The 10,878-nt window shown below is 35.9% G+C and overlaps 2 protein-coding genes across 3 annotated transcripts; both read right to left on the bottom strand.

Moving 5' to 3' along the window:
* Nucleotides 1–2,156: 2,156 nt before the first annotated feature.
* On the bottom strand, nt 2,157–3,738 carry LOC110104709 (cytochrome b561 and DOMON domain-containing protein At2g04850). The gene has a single exon (XM_020833937.2). The coding sequence runs from the start codon at nt 3,610–3,612 to the stop codon at nt 2,248–2,250; it is 1,365 nt and encodes a 454-aa protein (XP_020689596.2). The 5' UTR covers nt 3,613–3,738; the 3' UTR covers nt 2,157–2,247.
* A 2,484-nt stretch (nt 3,739–6,222) lies between these two features.
* On the bottom strand, nt 6,223–9,479 carry LOC110104711 (putative MO25-like protein At5g47540). Of its 2 annotated transcripts, none has more exons than XM_028698489.1 (6): nt 9,392–9,479; nt 8,568–8,636; nt 8,359–8,457; nt 6,995–7,039; nt 6,684–6,786; nt 6,223–6,588 (listed from the first exon to the last, which is right to left on the bottom strand). In XM_028698489.1, exons 1-6 carry the CDS (start codon nt 9,443–9,445, stop codon nt 6,527–6,529), a joined length of 432 nt encoding a protein of 143 aa, XP_028554322.1. In that variant the 5' UTR covers nt 9,446–9,479; the 3' UTR covers nt 6,223–6,526. The 2 variants fall into 2 exon arrangements, with proteins under 2 accessions (XP_028554322.1, XP_020689598.1); XM_020833939.2 differs by having other exon boundaries at nt 6,223–6,591; nt 9,392–9,477.
* Nucleotides 9,480–10,878: the final 1,399 nt, after the last annotated feature.

The raw sequence follows: 10,878 nt of genomic DNA, 5'->3' as shown, positions 1-10,878 counted from the left end.
TGTACATAAATTTGTCTCTTAATTCGTTCCTCTATTCTAACCTTCGCCGACTCCGCCTTTCGGCCAAAAAACAATTCACCTCAAGCACCACACATGCTCCAACTAGGGGTGTCAATTTCAGGTCACGGGTTGGGTTCGGATCGAATCCAGAACTGACCCGGATTCGACTTGGTGGGTTACCGGGTTGACCCGACTCGACACGGAAAGGCGGGCTCAGACGCAGGCGCGGGATCTGACTAGGACGCAGACGCGGGCTCGGATTCGGACGCAGACCCGAGCAGGCTGGCGCGGCAGCGCGGGCGGGTGCACAGGCACAGACGCGTTGGGACAGCCACAGCGGGCGCGCAGGTAGCCTCGGGAGCACGGTCGCGTGCTGGCATGCCTGGGTAGCTTAGGCAGGCGCGCGGGTAGGGGGTGGGCAGGCACGGGGAGGTCCACGGGAAGCCGGACAAGGGACGGGCAGGCTCTAGCAGATCTCCGGGCAGTCGGACAGTCATTTCAAACGGGTTTCCGAGTTGACCCGATAGTCGGGTCAACCCGAACCTGACCCGTTTTGGAAACGGGTTGGGTCTAACCCGAAATTTATGAGTCGGGTTTGAATTGGATTTTTATGTCGTGTCAAATATTGACACCCCTAGCTCCAACCACCATCCCCATCGCCAAAAAATAAGCCAGCTTTGCATGCAATTGCCCTAACACTCCACTACTCTTATCACCACCAAGCCTTACTCAACAAAATGGAAATGTGATTTCCAATACTTCAGAGACCTGTGGATTGTCAATGGTTGAAAAAAATTGTGCTTCCACTTGCAAATCCCTTGTTATCATTACCATCATCTCCGATTCCTTGCGCAAAATATAAACTCAGTTCCCTATCAAAATACCCTTCTAACTCCCATTGCTCCTTAAATAGGGGGCAAACAATACGTCAGCAAAAAATTCTTTCAATCAAATACAAATTCCTGTTTAAATCTTTGAATTAGAAAGTTTTGGATTTAAATTTAGGATCATATAGACTTTGATTTCAGGAAACTCATAGGTGAAATGAATGTATCGATAAGACAAATCAAATATAATACAAAAAAAATATCCAATTTAACTTCAAATGATCTCAAATCAAGCATTTGAAGTGTAGTTGACAACTTCTTGAAATTAATAGGAGAACCAAATGATCTTTGAGCATTGCATTCAAATATTTGAATTGAGTTTCTCGACGAGAAAATCCAACTAGCCAAAGATTAGTCAATTTTGATGCCATTTAGGCATATAAATGCTTAATGAACGATATATAGTCTAAGTACTCAACACAGACAAGTTTGTTGAATTTATGAAAATTTGGTTTAAATTTATCAAAATGTTACTATTAAAAACTATAAATAGACCCGTTATTCATCACATAGTAGGAAGAGATTGAGAGCCTAGATTTTGAATTAAAGTTGGAAGGAGCTTTGAACTTTGAAGAACTCTACAACTCCACTTGATGTTGATTGATTGTTGCCAACAACCACTTGTATACACCAATCAGAGCTAGAGAGCCATCATTTGATCATTGTCACCTAACTTACATTGCCTAACCATCATCATCATCATCATCGCTTGATCGTCATAACCTAACCACCATCTTTTGACCACTATAATTTAGTTGTTCAGTTTCCGCCACCAAACCATCATCACTCCCCACTAATTCTCCAAGAAGAGAACAAGCTAATATTGACAACTTCGTAATCGCATCTCATTCAATTGAGAGGAAGAGTAAACTTCTGTAATCTTACTTGTCCAATGTATCATTTCAATTGGGCTATATCTCGTGATTGTTTTCCCATTTTTGAGATTTTATATAAAATTCAAGTAACTCCAATGAATCTCTATTTTATCAATATTGATGCTAGAATTTCATACAAAGTTAAAATTTTATACACCCTCACAATTATCATGAATATTCTACCACGCAATAATTCATACTTATCACTTCAAATCCATTATATTATTATTAAATAATACAAATATATGAAATTAAAAATCAAATAGTTTTAAACGTATTATCCTATCAAAAAGCTTAGAGAGAGAAGTATTAAAAATATAACTAATTAATTTTTTATTTAAAAATTGAGCAAATTTAATCATAGTTTTAAAAAATTATTAATCGACAGCTTAATTATTGTTAATTTTATTGCTGAAGAATTATATTAAATTCTTTTATTTTGAATGCTATATATCTAAATATTTTTTTTAATAAAAAATTCTCCCTCAAACAATCCTTGATCCCTTGGCAATGTACCCTCCGCCGCGTGCATCGCAATTATCTCCGGTAAACCGCCGTCTCTCACCTGCTTCCTCTCTTCTAAGCTTCTCCTCCTCCGCCTTCCGGCAAAAAATCACCCACCCATTCACCTCTAGCGCCACACAAGCCCCGGCCATCGTCGCCAACGCCAAACAATAAACCAACTTCGCATATGATCGCCCTAATCCCATCACCTCCATTCCCTGAAACACATTCACCACTCCAATCACCACCAATCCATACCCGACCAAATGGTGATACGATTTCCAATACTTCCGGCACCTGTGGGTCTCCGCCGGACGGAAAAACATCGCCGCCGCCTGCAAACCTCCAGCCGTCATCACCGCAATCCCTAATCCCTTATGCAGAGTATAAACCCCATTCCCCATCGCAATCCCTAACCCGAATCCCACCGCTCCGATCACCACCGCCGTCATCTGAACCGCGGCGTGGACGTAGAACCAAGCCGGCCCCATTCCCGGCCATTGCCTCAGGTACCGGGCCGCCATCGCCCCCGCCGGGATGAAGAACCCCCATGTTATTGCATTGATTGAACCATGTGCCGATCGGAACCAGGTTGGGAGGGTTGATGAGATGTCTGCGGAGGAGGAGAGTAGGTCGATGGTGGCGCGGGAGGCGAGATCGGTGGGGGTGGTGGGGTGGATGGTTGGGGAATAGCCTTGAACGTAGAGTCCGCGGTTCCAGATGAGATTAATGCGGGTGCGATTGGGAGAAAGGCGGAGGGAGGCGGAGATGCGGATAACAGCGGTGGTGCGGACGGAGGCAGAGTGGAGGAGGGAGGCAGAGGAAGAGAGGAAAGGGATGTCGAGGGCATGGGAAAGGAGCGGGGAGCGTTGGAGTTTGACGGAGGAGTCGAGGAGGAAGGGGAGGACGAGGAGGGAGGCAGAGGTGGGATCGGCGAAGGAAATTAGTGCGCGGGTGCCGGACATGGAGAGGCTTTCAGGGTTGATGCCGATGGCGACCCATCCGGAAGGGGATATGAAGGTGCCGGTGAAGGAGAGATCGACGCTGGCGTTGTGGGGGTGGTAGGTCCAGGCGATGGAGGCGTCTTGGGTTGGGAGAGTCAGGCATTTCACGTAGGGTTTTGTGGTTGTTCCCGGCGAGCAATGGCCGGACGCGGAGGCGGCTGTGGAGGAAGCCAGTAGGAGGAAGACAAGAAGCATTGTGGTGGGAGTGTAGTGGAGATCAGTAGTGTGGATGAAGTTATTAAATATATGATGTGAGGGGAATTTTTTTTTACTTGGCTTTAAACTTAAGAAATTGAATGCTTTTGCCTTCATTTGTAAGTTTTTGGGATTGGGCTCTAACATATAATGGATATATCATGTATAGGAGTGTCAATATTTGACCTGATTAAAACTCGATCTGAATTGGTTCGGGTCAACGTTCGGGTTAGGGATTTTGACTTGTTTGTAAAATCAGGTCTGGTTCAGATTGACCCGAAAATCCGAAATCAACCCGGTTTAACCCGTTTTTAATTAATTTAGGAGGATTTTAATGAATTTTTATGAAATAAGTAAATGATATTTCAAAAAATTATAAATATTATTGCCAAAATTTAATTTAATCTTGATTTATTTTAAATTAATTGAATGGTCACTCATATTTTACGATGCACCAATTAGTTCTTGATCTCCTCAATAGGTTGGATATCGGAAGATTTATTGTACAATTATATTTAGAATAGGATATGAGAAAATACACGCTGAAAAAAGAAGCTGGATCTGCCCCTGCTATTATGATATAAAACTTAAGCATCTAATTATTAGATTTTTTTTTTGGACATTTAGGTCATTTAAGATAAACTTACACACACAACACATACACATAGACTCGAATCGTAAACCTCTTAGTTGGGGACAATTATTACGTCCTCCGACTGGACGTTCCCGTAGAGGAACGTCCAGTCGGAGGCCAAATCACGTCAAAAAATGAGAAATACCGAGCAAATACCGAGCAATACCAAACAATAACGAGGAATACCATCACGTGAAGACCCAATACCGAGTTATACCGAGCAATATCGAGTTATACAAAAGTTGTACTGAGTTTTTCCTAAAAAACCTCGGTACAACTCGGTATTTCTCGGTATAGCTCGGTATAACTTGGTATTGGTCTTCACAGAGCGGTATTCCTCATTATTATCAAATAATACCTAACAATACCAAGCAAATACCGAGTTTTTTGGCGGGATTTTACCTCTGATCGGACGTTCCTCTACGTCCTTACACCGGACCTAATAAAAGTTCCTTAGTTGGAAGCCTTAGCTCTCAACCAATAGGCCAATGAGAGCTGTATAATTATTAGAATTCACTTCTTATGTGTGTGAAGAGATTAATACATGCGGAATTCAGACATAGAGAATCGTTCGATTTTGTGATTGTGAACAGTAAAAGCACTTTTATTGTTCACAGTCATAAACCCGAATGATTCTCTGTGTCCGGACTCCATATGTAATAATCTCTCGTGTGTGTGCAATATCTAATCTAATAATTAGGGAATCAACCTTGAATAAGAAAATAAAAATGGTCGATGGCTCAACCCTCCTGTCATCTATCTTCTTTAAACAAGTTAAGACCTATCTGAGTATTCATAAATAATTAATGACAAACTATTATTTTTTTTTTGTTAGAAAAGGATATGAGAAAATACATTTATTCATTTTTAAATAAAATTAATTAATGAATTGATTGTGAATTATACATGTTACAATGTTTTTTTAAAATAAAATTAATTATCTATTATATCAAATATAAAATTATGAAATTTGAATTTCATCCATTTCCTTCAAATCAAACATAAACTCTCTTCTTACCTTAATTTTCTCATAAAATATCTCCATTTTGTTAGCAAACAAGTGATGATTTTTGCTTAGTGCTTTTGTTTTTGGTGGAAATATATTTCAAAGCAGTATAAATGTATAATACAAGAAATGGACATACAAAATCATTAAATACAAGTAAATATCTACCATATAAAATGTTAAGAGATTCATTCAATTTGCATGATATATAAAAATTAGAATTTTCAAATTATTTTTTTAAAGTTTTTTACTATAAAGTTTCGATAATTAAAAAAAAATGCATATAGATTAGTAGATATACTCAAAAGAAAATAAATATGATAAATAGCATAGTAAAATATCAGTGATCATTAAGGATATAATTATCAGCTTATCAATTGTTTTTTTTTTAAACATATTTTACTCTTGGATGGTATTTCTTCTCTTGATGGGATAATTAAAGAACTTATTTAGACTTTATTTGAAATAATTTTTTTGCTGTTTTTTAAAATATTTTTTTAATATAGAAATATTTTAAATAAAAAAAAATAATGATCAAAAAAGCTATTCCAAATAAAGCCTTCAACTTAGGATTCGTTTGGGCCGACTTATTTACTACTTTATAAACTAATTTTTTAGTAATTAAAAAAAAATTAACTAAAAGCTGCTTCATAAAATAGTAAAAAATTTGACCCAAAAGAAGCCTTAGTAAGACTACTTTTTCTGCTGTTATAGCTCATTGTTGATAGCACCTTTTGACATATAAGTCTTAAATACTAAATCGTTATTCCTAATAAATATACTTAAGTTTTGTTTGTGATAGCTTTCTTATTGCTTTTTAAAACAACTTTTAGTACAAAATTTTTTAGCTATTTTTATCTAAGAATTTTTAGACTAAAAATCTGCTTAAAAAAACAATAAAAAAGCCGTCCCAAACGAAGCCTTAATGTAAAAATAAAAAATATATATACCAAAAAATTTTTTTTTTTTTTTGAAGAATTCTTAAAAATTCATCCTGCTCAATATTTTTACATTTTTATTTTCTCATGTTTTCATATTTTCTATCCACAACTTTTGTTCAACTAATCAAATCATTCATGGTAGTTCAACATTGGAAAGCTGGAACTAACAAGGAAGATATCACAAAGAATTTCTATTCATATAATGTAAAAATCATGCAAGATGATGCGGATCATATTAGTTAAATCAAGGCTTAAGAATAATTTATCAAATTTAGTACCTATTTCTAGAACTTTCTAGACATTTCTATTATACTGTTATAAATATCTTCTATAGGTAGAAAAAGATGAATGAAATATATTTTTTTGGAATTCCAACAGTTTTTACTTTTTTGATCTCTTCGAGCTGTTTAGCTCTTGTTGCTCATTGTTTCTTCAATGATCTCCCCACATCACAAGAGTTGGTAGAACTTACGGTTACAGTTACAGTGACAGTGCTGCTATCAGTTTGATAACCTCAGTCTTATCTGCTTCAAATTGTTCATCTTCTGCAGCAAGAGAAGCAATATTATTCAAAAAGAAGCACAAAGATAAGTCAGAAGTGTTCAAAATAATAAAAAATTTATGCATTTGAACTTACCTTTCTCTAACTTTAATGCACCCAAGAGTCGAAGAATTTTACTTTTGTTTGTCATAAGAATTGTTCCAATCTCTGATGGCTTGTTTTCATTTGCAGCGAATAACTGTTAAGGTAGGAGGAACAATCCATGTAAGAGAAATGGTAAAAATATATAGTTCTAATCAAACAGAATTTGAGGTTTCGTTTGGGACGGCTTTCTTATTGTTTCTTAAAACAATTTTTTAGTATAAAAATTAAAGTTTTTGTATTAAAAAATTGCTTTAAAAAACAGTAAAAAAAGCTGTTGCAAACGAAGCCTGAGTCAAAAGTACCTTGAAAACGTGAAATGCTTCTATTTGGATGCTTCTGCTTTTATCCTGAGGATAGAAATAAATTCATCAGTTTGAGACAATGCGTGTTAAATTCTGGTGAGAAAATTTGTGAATAAAATGATAGTTCTGAAGTCAGCCCAATTTTTTGAAAATTATAGTTGCATTTGGGACGGCTTTCTTACTGCTGCTTAAAACAGCTTTTTAGTATACAAATTTTAATTATTGTGCTAGAAAACTGTTTTAAGAAGCAGAAAGATCCCAAACGAATCCTATATCAGAAGTATTATTTCAAACAAATATTCATTTCTAAGAAGCATAAATATTCAACATCAAAGAACGGATATTTCATCCACATACATAAAAATGGTTAAATGATGAGTTTTCAATGATAAAAATATAGAAAAGAAAAGAAAATCACCAGAAGTAACAGCACGATTAATTCCATGGATGGCGATGGATGGAGGGAAAGAAATCAATAAATAGTATTTCCAAGTTAAATAAATATTTTAGATCCAACGACCCATCATAGCAATTGATGGCAATATGGAATGGAGTGCTATCGAAGAGGAAATTACATGCAAGTACCAAAACTGACAATAAGATATAGTTCATACCAATGCATAGTTACAGTGGTAAAGTTTAGGAACAGAGGGAACAGAAAACAATAAGGATGCAGTTTTATCATAAATGATTAGGGGGAGGGATAAAAAATACAAAAAAAAAAATTTAAGAAACATAAGATGAAAAGGGAAAATGAATGAAAGTTTGAAAAAAATTAAAAAAAAAAATTCAGAAAAATAGAAGAAATATGACTAAAATGACACTCAACAATACACAACTAAAGAAAATTATGAAAACCATGTCCAAATTTAGACTTGTTTTGTTTGGGACGGCTTTCTTACTGCTTTTAAAAGCGGTTTTCTAGTTGAAAAAATTAATTTTTGTACTCGAAAGCTGCTATAAGAAGTAGGAAGAAAGCCGTCCCAAACAAATGCTTCGTTTGAGACGGCTTTCTTATTGTTTTATAAGGCAGCTTTCAAGTACAAAAAATTTAATTTTTGTTCTAAAACACTGCTTTAAGAAGCAGTAATAAAGTCGTCCCAAATGAAGCCTTAGACTGTTGAAGATAAGTGCATTCATAATGCAGTTCAGAAGCAGGTAGGAAGCAACAGAAGAATTATTAATAAAATCCCAAAGATAATCATGTCTAGACTCTAAAAGAAAGAAGATAACATCGCATATCATACAGCACTCTTGTGACAAAAAAATTCAAATTTTGAAGGAATTAAAAATATCTAATTGCAATATTTTTTACTTTGGCAAATGTCCAGATTCTTATAATGAGATAACATAGGGAATCATACTCTTAGAAGATTCATCGGAACTATCAAGTTATCCTTTGAGCTCACATATCTCGTCATAACACCAGAATTTGATCGATCAAGCAACATCTCTCCCAAAAGCTGAAACCACATACGATGCTGTAGTTAAATTTCACAGCCAAAGAAGGATAAAAAATACTTAAAATCTATCAATAAGCATTATAAATGCAAATGTAAGAGATAAGCACCACCTTGATAGCTTGTCTTGCTGTAACATAGTTGGAAGATGACAGCAGCTTCTCATTAAACTCTGCAAAAAACTTAAATAACAGAAAGTGGTTGAAAGAAGATTATAAATCAAAGTAATTGACTAAATCAAACAGCGGAGATATGAAGCTTGTAACAATCTCAATAATTTTTTCATTTTTGGGGGGTAATTACATAACTTATCTATTTATACAACACCTAAATATTTATATAGTATTCTAATCTCTAAATGACATAAAAAATATCACTAATAATATTTTTTTAGAGTGAAATAGATAATTACATGCATAAGTTTTCAAGTCATTTAGACAATAGAGTGTTATATAATAACTAAATATAAAGACTCAGAGGTTAAAGATGCATATATAAGAGAATCCAGTGGTATATATGTAAACCCTCCACTCTCTCTTTTTTTTTTTTTTTTGTGAAGTTCATAGTTTATTACATCTAAGTGCAAGTTAAGTAGCTGACACTAATATTGGGCACACATTTTTAAGGAAATAAGAACGTATGGATATGTTCACAACTCATAATTTAATTCTTAAGAAAAGAATGCCATTCTGAGAGAATAAAGCAACTACAAAAATCTTTCTAGAGAAGGAAAAACAGGTATGAACAACTGCAAAGTGAACATATCCATGTCCGCTGTAGAAATAAACAAAAATTAACCAAAGATCGGCTCTAAACACTGAAATAAGCACCAAAAATTTTTCAGAAGAGAAGACATCAAGGAAAAAATTTATAGTGCATATTGAAAGAAATATAAAACACAAACAGAATGTTACTGATGCAAAGGAGGGTGGCATACCCAATCATAATTTTTAGAAAGGAATTCAGCTACTGTTGATTTATGCCTTGTCATGAGCTCCTGCAATTCGAAGACAATCACTTTCCAGCTCAGTCAATATTATTAGAAAGAATGCAACTGCCATCATGCAAATTAAATATCTGAATTCCGAGTTGGTTTAGCACTCAACAAACTAGGACAATCGTTTCCAACTTATTGAATAAATAATTAAATACCGTCCATCACAATAGGATAGCAGATAACAAAATGCTTAAGTTAAAAATCTTGTTCAAATTAATTTAAGATTTTGTAGGAAAATCATAATATGATAAGAAATTTCAAGAAGTATGTGGGCTAAAAAAATTCGCGACCCAGCCTCCCCTCTTTTGAGGGGAGTTTTAATGAATTAGGCTCCGGGGTAAATTTTCAGAAGGCAGATTGGGTTTGAAAAAAGACACTTCCCAGAGATTTTGCCCTCATTTTGCGAAGACTTTATGATTTGAATTCTTGTTTCCTATAGGTGCAAGCCCTTATAGTTAATTACCCCTTCCGATGACGAGAGAAAACTTTCGATTAAGGCTAGTCGTCAATCAGATACGTAGAGATACATGTATATGACATATAGTAGTGGCATTGATTGATATTTGAAAATTTTGAATTTTACCATATTGCACTTAAAGCAGATGGTGAGGGAATGAATGATGGACCCGATCAAGATCTCATCATTCCGTCGTCCCGGGTCATCATGATCCCTGGTCTACTTAGTCAGAGGAGGTAGTCGACTTAACCTGACAGAAGGATCCTTGTCGGCAGACTTGGGTTGCGTCGTCCAAGGATACCTTGTAGACCTGAGGTGGATGTTTATCAAAGGGGGATAAATTTGAATCCACCTTAGCTGACAGAGGGTTTCGTGCCCTATCGATTATACTCTATTGATTCATATCTCAAGGATTTAGTGTCATTGGGGAGTATACGGGCTCTGCCATAACCATAATTTAGTGATTTCATTCGGTGGCAAATCACCCAGTTCAAAGGGCCCCGGTCATAAAGCGTTGAATCATTTAATTTGTTTCTTCTTCATTTATGTTAATAATATTTCTCTTTCATAAACATTTGTCATCAACATAAAGATGAGAATAATACTCTATAATTTTTAGAGGAGGAAGTGATGGTGATGTGCGGCTTTCAAGTGATTCCCGGGTGTGGCTACGATGGTGGTGGCTACAACAAAGGCGGTGGGTTGAAGGTTGAGTCGGTCAAGAGGAACTTGTTGCGGCTTGAGGGTGCACGTAGGCATATTTGTTCTAGGCTTTAGTAAATGATTTAGGTAAGTTTTATATATATATATATATGAGTCCCGGGTGTGGCTACGATGGTGGTGGCTACAACAAAGGCGGTGGGTTGAAGGTTGAGTCGGTCAAGAGGAACTTGTTGCGGCTTGAGGGTGCACGAAGGCATATTTGTTCTAGGCTTTAGTAAATGATTTAGGTAAGTTTTATATATATATA

Source organism: Dendrobium catenatum, unplaced genomic scaffold (genome assembly GCF_001605985.2).
Source record: "Dendrobium catenatum unplaced genomic scaffold, ASM160598v2 fragScaff_scaffold_1090, whole genome shotgun sequence".
Lineage (NCBI taxonomy): Eukaryota > Viridiplantae > Streptophyta > Magnoliopsida > Asparagales > Orchidaceae > Dendrobium > Dendrobium catenatum.
This window is presented reverse-complemented; position numbering and strand designations above follow the sequence as displayed.